This window comes from Saimiri boliviensis, chromosome 7 (genome assembly GCF_048565385.1).
Source record: "Saimiri boliviensis isolate mSaiBol1 chromosome 7, mSaiBol1.pri, whole genome shotgun sequence".
In the NCBI taxonomy this organism is placed as follows: Eukaryota; Metazoa; Chordata; class Mammalia; order Primates; family Cebidae; genus Saimiri; species Saimiri boliviensis.
The window spans coordinates 101081933-101100844 of record NC_133455.1 but is presented as its reverse complement, the minus strand read 5'-3'; the positions used below and the strand labels follow the sequence as shown (position 1 = coordinate 101100844).

At 46.1% G+C, this 18912-nt stretch overlaps 1 protein-coding gene and 1 pseudogene across 1 annotated transcript; one reads left to right on the top strand and one right to left on the bottom strand.

The window, feature by feature from the left end:
* Nucleotides 1–220: 220 nt before the first annotated feature.
* Nucleotides 221–17979, top strand: NECAP1 (NECAP endocytosis associated 1). The gene is made up of 8 exons (XM_003926690.4): nucleotides 221–358; nucleotides 10439–10539; nucleotides 10696–10800; nucleotides 12335–12416; nucleotides 13239–13347; nucleotides 13435–13618; nucleotides 15817–15919; nucleotides 16254–17979. The coding sequence occupies exons 1-8, from the start codon at nucleotides 264–266 to the stop codon at nucleotides 16300–16302; spliced, it is 828 nt and encodes a 275-aa protein (XP_003926739.1). The 5' UTR covers nucleotides 221–263; the 3' UTR covers nucleotides 16303–17979.
* Nucleotides 4482–5732, bottom strand: LOC101037567 (casein kinase I pseudogene; annotated as a pseudogene).
* Nucleotides 17980–18912: the final 933 nt, after the last annotated feature.

Below are 18912 nucleotides of genomic sequence, written 5' to 3'. Positions count from 1 at the left end.
CTCTGTGGGAGGGAGGTTTCCATAAGGAGAGTCCAGCACTGAGAGGCATCTTTGCCATTACCCAAGATGGTGAGCCGTGCGCCCTCACCGTTTCCAGGTTTCAATATGGCTCCCCGCGTCACCGAAAAGGTGAATCTCGGAGACGCACGCGAGCGCGCGCGGAAGTGACGCAAGCAGAAGTGGTCGCGCGCTGCGTCCCCGCGGCCCGCGCGCCGCCCCCGGCCTGACGTCGCGCCGCCGGCAGCGCGGACCGCGGAGCCAAGATGGCGGCCGAGGTGGAGTACGAGTCTGTGCTGTGTGTGAAGCCGGACGTCAGCGTCTACCGGATCCCGCCCCGGGCCTCCAACCGCGGTTACAGGTGCTAACCCCAGGCGCTGCCGCACGCGCGTGCTCTGTCGCAGACGACAGCTTCCTTTTCAGCTAGCACGCGGCCTGTCCCTGCCACTGCCACCTCTGTATTGTCACCTTGCTCAACTCCCTGCCTGGGTTGTCGTCTCCCTCACCTCCTGCTCCATCTCCACTCTGGACTGACATCACCATATTTCTGCCATTTTTTTTTTTATTTTAAATTACCCCTCTGCATTAGTCCACGCCGCCTCCCCCGTAGCCCCCCGGGACACCCATCTGCTCCCCATCATCCACTTTGAGTCGTGCCTGCCCCATCGCCAGTCCCCTTTCGTTCGCTCTTCCCTGCGTCCTTCAGCTTATCATCCTCGTCCTTTCTCTCTCTCTCTCACACACCTTTCCAGTGCCCCGTGCACAATTACGGGTGCTCGTATTGCTTGCCATTCTCTGGATGATCTGATTTATTTTTTGTACTGTTGTCAGTTTCGTCACCAACTGTCATGATCCACCATTCGATTTTTCCTTCAGCTGTTTTACCAGGGAGCAAAGGTTATGATCATAGGCTTTACAACGATTGTTCATTCTGTTTCTTCTCCTTGTATTTTCTTGACGGTTATATGCTATGTTCTGTCTTCCTTCCCTACCTCCCTTCTTAATCTCTCCTACACCTTTTCTCTCCAAAGTTGAGGCAGTATCTTTCTCTGTAGGGCCTAACTAGCCACCTTGCAATCCAATGACTGTGAGGTTCTGAGGATGCTATAGGACGTTATGTAGTTGAAAGTTCACTGGGCTACATGTTAAAAAAGATGCCTGATTAGCTTCCTTTAGAAGTGAAAGCTGAAAAAAAAAGAAAAGAAAAAAAAAAAAGATGCGTGCGAGCCCTTTCCAAGGCTCAGTTTTCTCATCTGTAAAATAGAAGGAAAAAAAACCCGTTAGTGATGATACCTTTACACTTCTGATAATATACTTAACAAGGGTTTTTGGAAGAGTAAAATTAAATCATATAATGGATGTGAAAGAATGTCAGAAATACAATAAAGCAGTAATAAATACTATTTGTTTGTTATGTTTTTTGTTTATTTGTTTTTTGAGATGGAGTCTCGCTCTGTTGCCCAGGCTGGAGTGCAATAGTGTGATCTCAGCTCACTGCAATCTCTGCCTCCTGGGTTCAAGTGGTTCTTCTGCCTCAGCCTCCCAAATAGTTGGCATTATAGGCACGCACTACCACACCTGGCTGAGTTTTGAATTGTTAGTAGAGATGGGGTTTCACCAGGTTGGCCAGGCTGGTCTTGAACTCCTGACCTTGTGATCACCTGCCTCGGCCTCCCAAAGTGCTGGAATTACAGGCATGAGCCACCTCACTAGCCATCGTTTGTTTTTTTTTTTTTTTTAAGAGAGGCGGGATCTCATTCTATCTGCCAGGCTGGAGTGCAGTGGCACAATCATAGCTCACGGCAGCTGCGAATTCCTGGGCATAAGGGATCCTCCTACCTCAGCCTCCCAAGTTGCTAGGGCTACAGGCATGCACCAACATGCCTGGCTAATTTTTAAATTTTTTTGTGTAGACAGGATCTTGATAACGTTCCCCCAGCTGATCTCAAGTGATCCTCCTGCCACAGCCTCCCAAAATGTTAGAATTACACGTGGGTGCCACTGTACCCGGCCAAGATACTGTCCTTATCCTCCCTCTGACCCCCATCACCATTGTGATTTCCTGGCATTTATCATTATTTTGGCTGAAAAGTTACCCTCTCCTTATGTCTCTTATTTTGCCCCTTACCAGAGTTTTACTCATCATGAATCAATATTTTTATGCTTGCTGACCTGGGCACTGGGCCCTGGGGGTTGCACCTTTGGCAAAGAGGTAGCAGTTCTGTTTTCAGTAAGCTTTTAATTGGACCCCAAACTGACCTTGAGTAGAAATCAACATACTTTTGAATGGTAGTTCCAGGTACTATATGAGTCGCTTAGACATCACCTTCTTTGGGAAGCCCTATGTGACCCTTCTATTCTGGCTTAGATATGCACCCTGTGTGCTTCCATAGCACCTTATTCTTTTTTCATTTCTTTTATTTATTTATTTTTTACTCTAAGTTCTGGGATACATGTGCAGAATGTGAGGTTTGTTACATAGGTATGCATGTGCCGTGGTGGTTTGCTGGAGCTGTCAACCTGGTATCCTCGATCCTCCCCCGACAGTCCCCAGCTTGTGTTGTTCCCTACCCTGTGTCCATGTGTTCTCATTGTTCACAACTCCCACTTGAGTGAGAACATGTGGGGTTTGGTTTTCTGTTCCTGTGTAGCACCTTATTCTTGTCTATTCCAGGACTCTTCATTTTGTATTGTAATGGATTGTTTAGTCTCCTTTTTTCTCCAGACTAGACTGTCAACAACTTGAGATCTTTTTAACTTTATATTCCTGGGGTCTAGCACAGTATCTGGTACATTTTGGGGACTCCGTAAATGTTAACTGAAAGAAGAAATCAGTAGATTACACAGAGAAACCTAATCACGTAAATTAGCATTGATGGAACTGTTAAATAAGGTCAAATATCTTATTACTTCCAACTTTAGGAGTTAAGACTCCTAAAGGATCTGATACACATTGAGGTGGGATTATAGTCTTTTTCTTCTACTTCATGCTTTTTAAAACATCTCCCCTCTATCCCCCATCTGTATTCTCAATCTTCACTTCCTAGTTTTCCACAGCCTTTATACTTATATCAATTAACTGCACTGAGCCATTAAAACCGTTTCTTGATTTTACTCTTATCTTTTTTTTTTATTTCATTTTTTTATTAAAAAAAAAAAAAAAGCCCGGCCGGGCGCGGTGGCTCACGCCTGTAATCCCAGCACTTTGGGCGAGGCGGGTGGATCACGAGGTCAAGAGATCAAGACCATCCTGGTCAACATGGTGAAACCCCATCTCTACTATAAACTACAAAAAATTGGCTGGGCATGGTGGCACATGCCTGTAGTCCCAGCTACTCGGGAGGCTGAGTCAGGAGAATTGCCTGAGCCCAGGAGGCGGAGGTTGCGGTGAGCCAAAATCGCGCCATTGCACTCCAGCCTGGGTAACAAGAGCGAAACTCCATCTCAAAAAAAAAAAAAAAAGCCCCTAAATTCCATGGCTTCAAGGGAGCGTCAGAGAAACGTGAATGCCATTTCTGTACACTTGGTAAAGTAAAACCTAGACTCCCAGCCAGAGCCCCAAGCTGCCCCACTCTGCCTGGCAGCCTCTAGGCGACCCCGCTGGGGACCGCCTGCCAGTCCCGGGCGCCCCCAGGCCCCTGCGCGCACACCTGCGGGGTCGGGCCGGGGCTTTAAGGCGTTTTGTCTTGGCCGCTGGCCCGGTGGCGGAGCAGAGGCAGGAAGCCCGGTGCCCGCGCCCCACGCAGCACGGCCCCGGGGCTGAGCAGGGCTACACCAGCTAGCCGTCCTGCCTCGGGTTCTGGGCGTCGGGGCACAGCCTCTGGGAGCAGGTGCATCGAGAAGCACCCGCCTGGCAGGGCCCACCTGCCCTCGCCGGGGCCAGCTGGGAAGAGGCTGTGGGGTTGTGCCCGCGGCGCCCAGGCTTTGGTGCCACATTTTGGTTGGGGAGCCGGCTTCAGCTGCGGCGCCACCCCCGCCTTCCTGTTTGGTTTCGGGGAGGCCCACAGCACGGCCTCACCCCTGGCAGCAATGCCTGTGCCCTTCCCAGGAGGGCCTGGGCAAGACGGCCCCACAGCACCCCTCCAGGCCAGGCCTCCCTCCCCTCGAGAAAACGGCCTTTGGATCGAGCGAGACAAGCTGGACTTTATGACGGTGATGGGGGCGGCCGGCGGGGCCGGGCTTCAGCCGGAGCCCCCAGATCACACTACTCACTTCAACAAAGAAACGGAGGGGCAGGCGTGGGGGCAGGGCGGCCTCTGTTTTTTCATTTTTTTCTTGTTTCAAATAGTTAATGCTCTTGGAGGGGAGGACTAGACACAGGTGTAGGACTTTCGCCAGTCTGACGTGAAGGGAGTGACCCACGTCCTGGGGTGGGGCCCCTGCAGTCTGCGTCCTGGCTTCCAGCCAGGGGCTGGCCCTGGGCCGCTGCGGGTGGGCCCCGAAGGCCTCACACAAGCTCGCGCCCCGAGGGGCTGGGCGCCCGGTCACTTGTGTCGCTGCAGCGGTTTTCTCTTTCTCCTCTTGAAGGAGCACCAGCGTTTGGTTTCCTCGGCGACCTCCACCTCTGCGCGCGCCGTGACGGGGGCGTTGGAGTGGCCCGCCGTGGGGTCGCCAGCGTTCAGCCCCCGTTGGTGGAGTTCGGCGCCTGGTTTTTGCTGTGTGGCTGGGCTTTGTCCTGGAGCTGAGCCTGGGAGGGCAGGTCGGTGTGGACGGTGCGGATGGGGGTCGGCAGGGGCTTCCCGGCCCAGTCGCACTCATGATCGAACACGAAGCCGCTGCGGTCGGTGAAGAGCTCGCGCAGGTGGTCACGGTCCGGCTTCTCCAAGTCCAGGCGCCGCACGTGGCGCAGGTACGTGGCCATCTCCTCTGGGAAGTTCTCGCAGAGCACCTCAATGGGCGTGGCGTGTTTGGCGTCCCCGATCTGGTCCCGCTCCTTGAGCGTGTCGGCCTTGAGCCCCTGCCAGGGGAGGCTGCCGTGCAGGAAGCACGTGAACATGCGGCCCAGCGCCTCCGGGTCGTCGCGGCGGCCCTGCTCCTTGCCCAGGTGCGTGTTGATGCTCATGTAGCGCGCCCTGCCCGTCAGGCTCTCATGCTCGCGGTACGGGATGTGCTTGGTCTCGGGGTGATGGACTCCTTGGCCAGCCCGGAGTCGATGATGTGGATGGCACGCTGCCTCTTGGTCCGCGGGCGGCCCACCAGGAAGTTCTCGGGCTTCACGACCCGGCGGATGAGGCTCTTGGTGCGCACGTACTCTGTGCGCGTGATCAGCTGGACGGCGATCGTCAGCACCGTCTGGAGCGTGAAGGTCCGGTCGCACGGGCCGTACAGGTCCTCCGGGCTGGGCCCCGGCAGCTCCGGCTCCATGGCGTTGCACTTCCCGCACGGTCGAAGTGGTAGACCTCAGGGCCGCCCTCCGTGGCACTGAGCTGCTGGTAGAACCGGTACTGCCGGTGCAGCTGCGGGGCCCGGGACTTGATCGGCTCCGATGTGATACCCACGTATTCATTTGTATAGATTCTTTCCTAGGCTGAGCTCCCGGAAGTTGCCACAGCCAATCTTCTTGCAGATGGGAAAGTTGGGGGCCACCATCAGGACCCCCGAGCTGGTCCCCGAGCTCCGGATGCCGTGGCTGCTCCAGCCCCTACCGGCCTCGGACATTCTCCCGCCCTCCTCTGTCTCCCCTTTCCCTCCTTTCTTGTCAAAATCCATAAGTTTGTGATACCCTGGACTCTCCGCGGTGACTCTGTTGCTGTGCAAATCCCAAGTCTGTGGAAACCTGAGGTCTTGACTCCTCTGAGGCTAGAACATCCCGGCGGCTGGCGGGTGGGCGGGGCCCACAGCTCGCGGCTACGGAGATGCAGGCGCTGGGGCCGGCCAGGCCGCGGTGCTCATCTTGGTGGCCTCGGGGTCGCTCTCGGGGGCTGGAGACATTCTGCTGACAGGTCCCACTGCCTCAAAGCTCACGGTTCACAGCATGGCTCCGCTGTGGCCGGGCCCGTGGGCAGCGTCTGGGTGGCCGGCCGGGGCTCAGCAGCGCGGCGAGCACCCCCGCTCCGGCTCCCGCGCGCCTTAGGCCGCCAGCCTACTCTTACCCTTCTATGTTTTCCATGCCTGTTGGCATTTTTTAATCCTCCAAGAGGCATGTTGTCATTAGTCACTTTTTAGTACAGTACACGAAGAGAGCAGAATTAAGTTTGAATCACTATACTTATTTGCTGGGTTATCTTTGGCAAATCAGTTAACACTTTTGAATGTCAGTTTCTTTATTTGTAAAAATGAATATAACAATAGTTATCTTGCAGGGTCCTCTCACTTAATTTACACAAGAATGGGCCTAATGCCCGGAACATAATAAATGCTTGGTTTCGTAAATGTTAGTTTTCTTTTTGTCTGCGTAATCTTTCTTGTTTACCAGAACCCACTTTATGTTATGAGCAGGATTCATTATCTAGGCTGATATTAAAGGACAAACGGCTTTTTAGCAAGCAGGAGGAATTCTTCCTTGAGTGATTGATAAGATTAAAGAGAATAATTGACTTTAATTTACCTAGTGTAAGCTGTTCTTTCCCAGACTTTCACTGACCACACTTCTAGACTTTGAGAAAGAAAATTTGGGTTGACAAGAAACTTACAGTCTGAGTGCGGTGGCTCATGCCTGTAATTCCAGCACTTTGGGAGGCTGAGGGGCGAAGATCACTTGAGGTCAGGAGTTCCAGGCCAGCCTGGTCAACATGGTGAAACCCTGTCTCTACAAAAATACAAAAAAAAATTAGCCAGGCATGGTGGTGTGTGCCTGTAGTTCCAGCTACTTGGGAGGCTGAGGCAGGAGAATCGCTTGAACCCAGGCGGTGGAGGTTGCAGTGAGCTGAGATCACGCCACTGCACTCCAGCCTGGATGACAGAGCGAGACTCCTTTTAAAAAAAAAAAGGAAACCTAAGTGGTTAGAAAGTAGGCTGGGCGCGGTGGCTCAAGCCTGTAATCCCAGCACTTTGGGAGGTTGAGGTGGATGGATTACCTGAAGTCATGAGTTTGAAACCTGCCTGGCCAACATGGTAGAACCCATCTTTACTAGAAATACAAAAGAAATTAGCTGGGCATGGTGGCCGGTGCCTGTAATCTCAGCTACTCTGGAGGCTAAGGCAGGAGAATCACTTGAACCTGGGAGGTGGAGGTTGCAGTGAGCCAAGATCGCGCCTCTCTCTCTCTCTCTCTCTCTCTCTCTCTCTCACACACACACACACACACACATTCTCTCTCATACACACACACACACACACACACACACACACACACAGTTAGAAAAGTTTTCCCACCTATAAAACTACTTTTTATTTTTTTATTTTTTTATTTTTATTTATTTTTTTTTTTGAGACGGAGTTTCGCTCTTGTTACCCAGGCTGGAGTGCAATGGCGCGATCTCGGCTCACCGCAACCTCCGCCTCCTGGGCTCAGGCAATTCTCCTGTCTCAGCCTCCTAAGTAGCGGGGATTACAGGCACGCGCCAACACGCCCAGCTAGTTTTTTGTATTTTTAGTAGAGACGGGGTTTCACCATGTTGACCAGGATGGTCTCGATCTCTTGACCTCGTGATCCACCCGCCTCGGCCTCCCAAAGTGCTGGGATTACAGGCTTGAGCCACCGCGCCCGGCCAAAAAACTACTTTTTAAAAAAATTATTCACTACCCTCTTCCCTTAGCTAAATCAATATTAACTTCTATAGTGTGTTTCAGTGTAATGAAAGAATAATGGACTTTATTACTTACTGTGTTATCCTTTCTGTCGTTTAGAGATAAAAGAGATATGATAGGCTTTTCATGGCTATTTCACATAGCTAATGTAAGGATTTAATAAAATGTACATTTGGAATTTTGCTGTGGATCTATTGTCATGAATGTCCATTTACTTAAATAATTTGTTAAATATTGGGCACTAGATATACAAGATAAATAAGATAAGGAACCTGTCCAAGAAAAACACATTTAATAGTTTAATAGGCTTGTTCCTAGCTTTTTTTTTTTTTTTTTTAAAGAGACAGAGCCTTGCCCTGTGGCTCAGGCTGGAGTGCAGTAGGTCAGTCATAGCTCACTGCAGCCTTGAACTTTTGGGCTCAAGCAGTCCTCCTGCCTCAGCCTCCCAACGTGTGGGGATTATAGGGATTATAGGCATGCTCCACTGCGCCTGGCTCTTCCTAATTTTTTTTTTTTTTTTTTTAAGATGGGGGTTTCACCATGTTGGTCAGGCTGGTCTTGAACTCCAGATCTGAGGTGATCCACCCACCTTGGCCTCCAGAGTGTTTGGATTACAGGCGTGAGCCACCTAATATTTTTAATAGCCTGTTTACATTGGCTCTTGGTGGCTTACATTAGCTCTAATGGCTTATATGATTAGAATTAGTAATGACTCATTCAAAAAATATAATAGATGAGCAACCTTAGAGCTCTCTAATCTGGATCAGATTTAGGTACTTGAGGGTCTTTGAGGGCAGGGAATCAAGAGGAAGGAGAATGGGAAGGATTTATTTTACAGATCCTGTTCAAAACCTTTGCCCATTTTCATGTTCATTTCCCTCCTTTCGGCTTTTTACCTCTCATCTTGTTAAACTCATTCTTGTTCAGATATACCTTATTGCTGCTTTTCTAGCCTTTAAGTATTAGTCTTTGGTTTCCTCAAGGATGAATTATTAATAACTTTTACTTTGCTAATCCCTTTTCCATACTCCTGGCAAAACAAATCACAAATGCAATGTTTTGTAAAATGTGTCATAAATAATCTTAGATGTCATTCAAGTTGATTATACCACATTTTATATATTTCTAATGTTTTCATGGATGTTTGTATTTCCAGCCCAGATATCTTTCCTGAACTCGTCTCATATATTTAACTGTCTACTTTACGTCAATTGTTGGAACTCCTTTGCTCAGGCGAAACACCTTGGAGTCGTCCTTGCTTCTTTTTTTGTCTTCTATCCCACATCTAATCCCTTAGCAATCCTCCTGCCTTTACCCTAAATATATCCAGAGTCTAACCACTTCTGCCACCATTGTGACTTTTCTAGATTACTGCAGTAGTCTCTTAGCTAATCCCCCTGCTTCAGTCCTCTTATCCCTACAGCTTTTCTCCAGACAGCAGCTGGAGTAATCTTTTTAGAGTATAAGGGAGATCATGTCACACCTCTGCTTAAAATCTGTAATCGCTCTTTTTTCACTCAGAGTGAAAGCTGAAGTTGTTACTATGGCCCGCCTGATCTGGCCCTCTGTTAGCTCTGCCATCTTGTCTCTTACTCTGTTCTAACCACAGTGGCTTCCTTGCTGTGTCTCAAACATGCCAGGCATGCCCCGACCTCAGCAGCTTTGTGCTAGCTGTTGCCTATGCCTAGCATCCTTTCCCTCTAGATATCCGTATGGGTAGATAATTCACTTGCTTCACATTTCAGCTCACATTTCACCTTAATGAGACTTACTCTTAACCACGCTCTTGAATGTTACAACCTGTTCACTCTCCCTCTATCTTCTCAATCTTCCTAATAAGCCTCTATATATTCTCTTTACCTTAGAACTAACCACATTCTAAGATACTAATTATGCTATTTATTATGTTTCTTTTTTATTCTTCTGTTAGAATGTAAGCCTCATGAGGGTTGAAATCTTTGTTTGGTTGCTGTTGTATCTTAAGCATCTAGAACAGTGGTGCCTCTGTCTTAATAAGTGTTATATAAATATTGGTTGAGTTCAGTGAAAGATAATATGTTTAGTGATTTGGGAGCGCTGCCATTACCTAGGATATTTAATTTAGTAGACTTTGTTGGTACCCGATCAGTAAAGCAATCGTTATCTAGTATACCATCTATAGTTTGAAAATAGCATCGTTGTGAGAAATTTTATTTATTTATTTATTTTGAGACCCAGTCTCGTTCTGTCGCCCAGGCTGGAGTGCAGCAGTGCAATCTCGGCTCACTGCAGTCTCCATCTCCCAGGTTCAAGTTACTCTGCCTCTTCTTCCCAAGGGATTACAGGCACACGCCACCACACCCAGCTAATTTTTGTATTTTTAGAAGAGATGGGGTTTCACCATGTTGGCCAGGCTGGTCTTAAACTCCTGACTTCAAGTGATCCACCTACTTTGGCCTCCCAAAGTGCTGGGATTATAGGCTTGAGCCACCACACCTGGCCAAAATTTTATTTTTTATTGCTTTTATTTGTGCTTTTACATGTTTTTAATGATGCTTATTGGACTCCAAAGTCCTCAAGTAGCCGCACTTTTACTTGCTTTGGACTATATATAACATGAGGCATCTAAACAGATCATGAATTATTCTTGTTGATTAGTAGGTAGGAAGAATAGGCAATCTAGGACAGGGAAATAGAGATACAGTAAAAGATTAGGGGTAGGCTTTAGTAAATTAAACTCATGTGCCTGAAGCTTTCTCTTTTCCTGTCCTAGGGCATCTGACTGGAAATTAGACCAGCCTGATTGGACTGGTCGCCTCCGAATCACTTCAAAAGGGAAGATTGCCTATATCAAACTTGAGGATAAAGTTTCAGGTAATCTTTGCAGGTGACTCTCTAACAATAAGGATATTAGTCTGGTGTGCTTTTGTAAGCACTTTCAAGTTGGGGACTGGAATGGAAATACTTGTTAACTAGCGTTTTCTGGGTTTTGGCTTTCTTTGCTCAAAAAGTCTTTTTCGTATCTGTCAGGGGAGCTGTTTGCCCAGGCACCAGTAGAACAGTATCCTGGTATTGCTGTGGAGACAGTGACAGATTCCAGCCGCTACTTTGTAATCCGGATCCAGGATGGAACTGGTAAGAGAAATGGGATTTTTGAATGGGATGCAGTGAGGAAAACAGGTGAATGCACAGCCGTGAAAAATGTGTCTGATTGCATTTATCTTTCTTTGGTTTACTATATTTTTTCTTCCCTTTATCTAAAGTTACTATAGTTGCTAAAGGAAAAGTATTAACACATTATTTGTAATAGATATGAACAAAAGTTCAAGATGTGGTAATTCATATGTAGACTTGTATATCAAAACGTATACCTAACAAAAGAATTAACACATTTTACACTTTGGGAGGCCGAGACAGATGGATCACCTGAGGTCAGGAGTTCGAGACCGGCCTGACCCATATGATGAAACCCTGTCTCTATTAAAAGTAGAAAAATCAGCTGAGCATGGTGGTGCATGCCTGTAGTCCCAGCTACTCAGAAAGCTGAGTCAGGAGAGTTGCTTGAACCCAGGAGGTGGAGGTTGCAGTGAGCCGAGATCACGCCATTCCACTCCAGCATGGGCAACAAGAGCGAAACTCTGTCTCAAAAAAAAAAAGAAAAAAAAAGAATGAACACATTTTGCTTATTTATTATTTGTGGTGGGACTATCTTGAATCATCTATGTGTGGGGCAGTAATTCTCAGTCTTTCAATCTTTTCTCCTTGGTCTATAACAGAGGTTGGCAAACAGAGACAAATAATAAATTCTTTTAAGTTTTGCGGGTCAAGTGGCCTCTGTGGCAGCTACCAAGTTTTGCTGTTGCAGTGTGAAACCACTGTAGAAAATATGTAAACAAACTGATATGGCTATGTTCCAATAAAATATTTTCTGCAAGACCAAGCTATGACAGGATAAGGCCCATGGGCTGTATGTAGTTTACTGACTCTTGGTCTATGAGAAAATGTTTCACATTCACAGACTTTGTCTAGTTAGGGTAACTGTTATATTTTCATTTGGGCAAAAGTTGCCATCGAGCAGCAGTCCCCAACCTTTTTGGTACCAGGGACCCATTTTGTGAAAGACAGTTTTCCGTAGACCGGCATTAGGGGATGGTTTCAAGATGATTCAAGTGCATTATGTTTATTGTTCACTTTATTTCTACATGTAGTTTACTGACTCTTGGTCTATGAGAAAATCTTATTATTACATTGTAATGTGTTATGACATAATTATACAACTCACTATAATGTAGAGTCAGTGGGGACCTTGAGCTTGTTTTCCTGCAACTAGATGGTCCTGTTTGGGGGTGACGGGAGACAGTGACAGATCATCAGGCATTAGATTTTCATAAGGAGCGTGCAGCCTAGATCCCTCACATGCACAGTTCACAGTAGGGTTTACTCCCCTGTGAGAATCTAATGCTGCCGTTGATCTGACAGGAGGCAGAGCTCAGGTGGTAATGCAAGCCATGGGGAGCGGCTGTAAATACAACGAAGCTTTGCTCTCTTGCGCGCAGCTCACCTCCTGTTGTACGGCCTGGTTTCTAACAGGCCACGGACGGGTGCTGGGGGTTGGGGTGTCCTGCCGTAGAGGATACTTCCTAGTTGAGTCTTCCTGCCTTTTTCACAGGGCGCAGTGCTTTCATTGGCATTGGCTTCACAGATCGGGGAGATGCCTTCGACTTTAATGTCTCCTTGCAGGATCACTTCAAGTGAGTGAAGCTTGTCCTTAGTTACCAGGTTGGTTATAGGAATGCTGCTGCTCACATGAATGGGCAGTATCTTTTTTACCTCCTGGTTTCTTTATTTCCTAAACTACTTCATTATGAATATAAATCTCCCCATTCACTTTTGTTTCCTTAGGTCATCTTTGTATCTCTTCTGTGTTTCCTTTCCTTGTAGCCTGCAGTATGTTTTAGACCCCTCGTGCTGTAGTTTGAAGTGATGCTCTGTTGAATCTGCCCCATCTTTTAGGTGGTAGAGGGAGGCCGACAGGAACAGCAGGGCTTTATCTGGGGAGCTGTGTGCCACTCTTCTTGCCTTTTGTAGCTGACATGTTTTGTGACCATTGCAACACTCCTCTAGCCCGCTTGATTTTGGTGCAGCTGGGGTTGACAGCGCTATGCACACCATCAGCTTCCTACTTCAGGAGCAAGCCTATTTTTTCTTTTCTGCCTCAGAGCTCTCTGAAGTTGTAGAAGGCTAAGCGCAAGGTTTAACTTGGAAAGACTGAGAAACCAACACCCTCTCAGGAGCAGCCCCCAACTGTGGGGAATGGGAAGTGGCTAAATGCCATCCTTTTGGAAGGGACAAGTCTCATATGTATTCCTTAAGATTTTTCAGAGAGTCCCCAGTGGGATTGAACCCCAGTTGTTTTCTCTCTTGGCTTTTTTCCCTTTTCTGTTCTCATTCTTTTTTATCTCTCACTGTGCTTTCTGGAATCCCATTTCATAAAGGTAAATTAACCCAGATTTGTATGTCAGACTCTGCTTTCAGGAAATCTCAAACTAAGATAACTTGCTGTGTTCCCTAAGGTGGGTCAAGCAGGAATCTGAGATTTCTAAGGAATCTCAGGAAATGGATGCTCGTCCTAAGTTGGATCTGGGCTTCAAGGAAGGACAAACCATCAAGTTGAGTATTGGGGTGAGTATGGTTTTTAAAAATTGTGTTTTCCTGTGCTTCTATAAGCCTGTGACATCTTTCCCTTGTTCTCCCTTTTTTCTTTTGTAGAACATTACAACCAAGAAAGGAGGTGCTTCTAAGCCCAGGACTGCAAAGGGTGGGGGCCTGAGCTTACTCCCACCCCCGCCAGGAGGCAAAGTCACCATTCCCCCACCATCCTCCTCAGTTGCCATCAGCAATCATGTCACTCCCCCACCCATTCCAAAATCTAACCATGGAGGCAGTGATGCAGGTAAATCTAGTACTTCTAATTTTGAGAAATCCAATCTTACGTTTTAATTGAGAAACACCCTGTTTGTTTCTCAAACAGGAGCAGGAGAGTTGGTGTTTTTGCTACGAAATAGCTCATGGTACTGACAAGGTGATTCTGGCAGCTTCTAGCAAGGAATCAAGCTTTTCTGGAACTAAGAGTCTTGTAGGTTCTTTGGCAGAAAATATATGCTTATTAAAAAGACTGTTTCCTTCATTTTTTTCTTGGTTAGATGGTTATAGGCCTTTAAGTCAGATGGACCAAGATTTTGGTCATGGCTCTGCTACTTTATGTTTGAATGTGCTTGGTAAACACCACTTAAGTTTTTTGAGTCTCAATTTCCTTATCTACCAACTGGAGATGTAAAATCACCCCAGCTGGGCATCTTGGCTCACCCCTGTAATCTCAATGCTTTGGGAGACGGAGGTGGGTGGATTGCTTGAGCTTAGGAGTTTGAGATCAGCCTGGGCAATGTGACGAAACCCTGTCTCTACAAAAAAATACAAAAATTAGTTGGACATGGTAGTGCACGCCTATAGTCCCAGCTATTTGGGAGGCTGAGGTAGGAGGATGGCTTGAGCCTGGGAGGTTGAGGCTGCAGTGAACCATGTTTGTGCCACTGTACTCCAGCCTGGGTGACAGAGGGAGACCCTATCTCATTAAAAAAATAAATAAATAAAATAAAGAATACCATCTTAAGATAGTGAGGGTTAAATTATTTGATACCACCTAGCATAGCACTTGGAATGTAGTAGCCATTTAGTAAATGCTATTTCTTAAGCCTTCCCATTTCTTCACAAGAACATTTGGGAGAAAAGGAGAAGATACCTCGTTTTGTGTACACACTTTCATTCTTTCTGGTGGGAGAAGGAATAAGTGTGGTTATAGGCTCTCATTTGAAAAATGAGAGCATTGGAACGGAGAAAAGAATTTTTCTAAGATTAGAGACCTGTGTCTTAGAATCTGAGAATTTTAACTTAATGTATTGGATGGACAATGCAGACAGTTTGTTGAATTGATCACTAAGGGTAAGTTTTCTCTTTCTGGAATTTTTGAGGTGAAAATGTCACAGCTTGTTTCTTTCAGTAAGTGTTGCCAGGAGACACTGGGGATAGTATCTAAGATTTTTTTAAAATTAAATTTCTATTTTAAGATAATTGTAGATTAACATGCAGTATAATAAATCATATGAAGAGATCCTGCTTGCCCTTTTCCCAGTTTCCCTCAATTGGTAATATTTTCTAAAATTATATCGGATCACAAACGAAAAATTACCACTGACGCTACGTTCTCATCTTACTCAGCTTACACCATGTTACATGTTCTCATCGGTGCGTATTTGTATGCATCTGTATATTCTCTGCAGGTTTTTTTGTTTGTTTTTTATTTTTTGCATCAGGGTCTTGCTCTGTTGCCCAGGCTAGAGTACGGTAGTGCAATCATAGCTCACTGCAGCCTCAAACTCCTGGGCTCAAGAGATCCTCCTCCCTCAGCCTCCCAAACGTCTGGGACTACAGGTACACACTGCCACACCCAGCTAATTTTTACATTTTTTATAGCAACAGAGTCTCACTATGTTACCCAGGCTGGCCTCGAACTTCTGGGTGATCCTTCTGCCTTGGCCCCCCAAAATGCTGGGATTACAGGTGTGGGCCAGTTCCATGCAGTTTTGTCATGTGTAGGTTCATGGATCCGCCATCTTTTCAGGCTATAGAACAGTTTAATCACTACAGAGATCCCGTGTGTCAACCTTATATAACCACACCCATCTCCCTCCCATCCCTTCTTCCCCCATTCCCAGCCCTTGGCAATCACCAGTCTGTTCTCCATCTTTATAATTGTGTCACTTTCAGGAATATTCTATAAAAGGAATCATACAGCATGTAACCTTTGGGATAGGCTTTTTCCACTCAACATAATTCCCTTGAGATTAATTCAAGTTATGTATGTCAATAGTATGTTCCTTTTTATTGCTGAGTAATATTCCACGGTAGGGATATACCAGTGTGTGTATTGCTCATGGAATGACATTTAGGTTGTTGACAATTTTTGACCATATATTTGAATAAAGCTGCTGTGGCATTTGTGTACAGATGTTTTTGTGTGAACATAAATTCTTATTTCCAAGATTTTGATCATGTTTTTCTCTTTTCTTTTTTCTTTTCTTACCTTGTGTTTAGATATCCTTTTAGATTTGGATTCTCCTGCTCCTGTCACGACGCCAGCACCAACTCCAGTTTCTGCAAGCAACGACTTGTGGGGAGACTTCAGCACTGCATCCAGGTAGTGGGCGTAGTGAAACTAGCATACTCTCAAGCCGGGTGCAGGAGATACGTACGGTCAATTGAAATCTCTGATCTAGAAAAGTGATGAATCTGCAGTCATGTAGAGTCTTTTGCAGGAGTTCTAGTGAAGGGAATACAGTAGTTCTGGGAACGGTGGGACGGGGAAGCTGTAGGATGAGGTTTGAGTGGGATATTTCAGGCCTTGGTAAGTAGAATTGCCATGAAGCATGGTTCTGGAAATTCTAGGCAGTGGTTTCTTAGAAACTACCAAGTAAAGAATGGAGTTGTTATCCTAATATTCTGTCTTTGGCTTTCTCTGTTCTGTCTTGCAGCTCGGTTCCAAACCAGGCACCACAGCCATCCAACTGGGTCCAGTTCTGAATGGCATTGGCGGGACATTAAGGACAGACTTGAGGAATAAAAGTGACCTTGAGGGCACCAATCTGTGAGGGACGTTAGGGACCCATTTCCTCCCCAGAACCAAAATGATCGGACAATCTTTTTCATAGCTTCGACATTACATTCAAGCTGGTTTAGGCCACTCCTCTGTGTTGTTGCTTGTACAGCCAAGGGAGTATCTGTTATCTCCTGCTTAGTACCAACGTAGAGGACCAGTGGATCTTATCATAGTTTTGGCTGACTCGGCAGGGCTCAAAAGACCAGTGTCTGTTTGAGGGGGGAGTGACCTGTAACATCTGTCAAATTTGTCTCATCTTTTAAATTCTTTAACTTACTTCAAAATCGTCTCATGCCCCTCGTGTGCCTCTTGATGAAGCCCTATTTAGAAATTTCAGGGGAGTCAAACACCTTGCAACTTCCTTCTCCGCTAACCTAGGACTAAGAATAGACAGGCTGACCTCAGTGTTTACAAATTCAGAATTTCGATAGGGGTAGGTATGGAGAAAGACCTATTTCCTGGGTCTCTGCTGTGCAGCCTCCTTCAGGCTTGTTGTACTCAGTGAACATCCAGTGCTGGGGGGAACTCCGTCACCCTCTTGTGTGTTTATATGTCTCTTTCTGTGATAAGAGGGTTGCGTCGGTGGCACCTCCACTATTCTTTTCTGTTTGTTGAATTTGAATTGTGCAACATCTTTGACCAGTGGGTGTGTCTGTGATGAAGGAGGTTCAGGAGGCTGTGCTTTCTAAGTGATAGTCTATAGGAGTGTTTAATTTCTTGCAGCTTCCTCTAGTTGCTGCATTTGAAGCATGGCATTAATTTGTGTTCGCCCTGTTATTTGCCCTGAAGTTGAAGGGTTTAGAGTTTTTAACCTGATCTGTAGAGCAGAGAGGTTGAAAGCACTTAACTCTTGTTTAGTACCCACACTGCCTTGCTGCCTGGGTATCTGGCCCCTTTCCATAAACATTTCTATTCAGTTCATGTAGTTCTTTAATAGAAAGCTGCTATTATGTGTATTGTCATTTGTGAAGGAAGTCGGAGAGTCACAGCTTTACTGTGACAGGTTTTGCCCAAGGCGTTGATACCTGTCACCCAGGGTATCTTAAAAGCAAATTGCTCTCCCACCACTTTCCTTTCCCTCTGCCCTGCCGTTCCTTTTACAATGCTGTGAAAAAAGTTCTGCATCTTAGATGAATGGGTACTTGCTATTTGGTTTCTAAACGAGCAATTTTGAGGATGAAATGGGAAGATATAATTGCTTTCCTTTTGCACCTATCTGGATATGTACACTCTGGCAGAAGGGAGTCCTTATGTTTCAAAATATATTAGCTTCCTGGATTTCCTTCCGAACTTTTTCTGACTTTGGGTCCATTTTCTTTTCATTGCCTCTTTTTCTAGGCAGCTCTATTCTTGCAGAGCCATGGCAGGACATATTAAAACACCAATAGAAAACACTAAAAGGAAAGTCTTTTGACTCACTAGTGACGAAATACTGGGAACCTATTTTCTCAATCTTCCTCCATGTTGTGTTCTTTGTATTCTCAAGATGATAATATATTATGTATTTGAATTCCTGAAAAATGGAAAATGTTTAAGATATATGTATATAAAGCATATGTTGTATTGGTGCAATAATGGTAATTAAAAATATGAAAAAGGTAGCGTCTCTTTTATCTTTTAATTTGCTTATTTGATTAGTTTTACATTTAAATGACCAAATATAAATGGACCAGTAGGTAATAAAAGATATTTATGTCACTTTTTATTAAGAAATAAAGGTTGCCTGGGCTCGGTGGCTCACAGCTGTAATCCCAGCACTTTGGGAGGCCGAGGTGGGCAGGTCACCTGAGGTCACGAGTTCGAGACCAGCCTGGCCAACATGGTGAAACCCCATCTCTCCTAAAAATACAAAATTTAGCCTGGTGTGGTGGTGGGCGCCTATAATCCCAGCTACTTGGGAGGCTGAAGCGGGAGAATTGCTTGAATCTGGGAGGCAGGGGTTGCAGTGAGCCACGATGGAGCCACTGTACTCCAGCCTGGGCAACAGAGTGAGACTCTGTCTCAAAAAAAAAAAAAAAAAAAAAAAAGCTTTTAAGAAGTAGAGACTAGATTTCTGTGTGGTTCTAAAATAACAGAGTACTCTGCGTAATCAATTAATATTCATTATTCGCTGTTACTTTATGCTACAAATTGTCTTCATGATCTAGGCTACCTCATATCTTTTTTTTTTTTTTTTTGAGACGGAGTTTCGCTCTTGTTACCCAGGCTGGAGTGCAATGGCGCAATCTCGGCTCACCGCAACCTCCGCCTCCTGGGTTCAGGCAATTCTCCTGCCTCAGCCTCCTGAGTAGCTGGGATTACAGGCACGTGCCACCATGCCCAGCTAATTTTTTGTATTTTTAGTAGAGACAGGGTTTCACCATGTTTACCAGGATAGTCTCGATCTCTTGACCTTGTGATCCACCCGCCTCGGCCTCCCAAAGTGCTGGGATTACAGGCTTGAGCCACCGCGCCCAGCCGCTACCTCATATCTTAACTAATCAGCAGAAATGAAAGGGATAAGAGACAGAACTGAAGTCAGAGTCACAGACTTT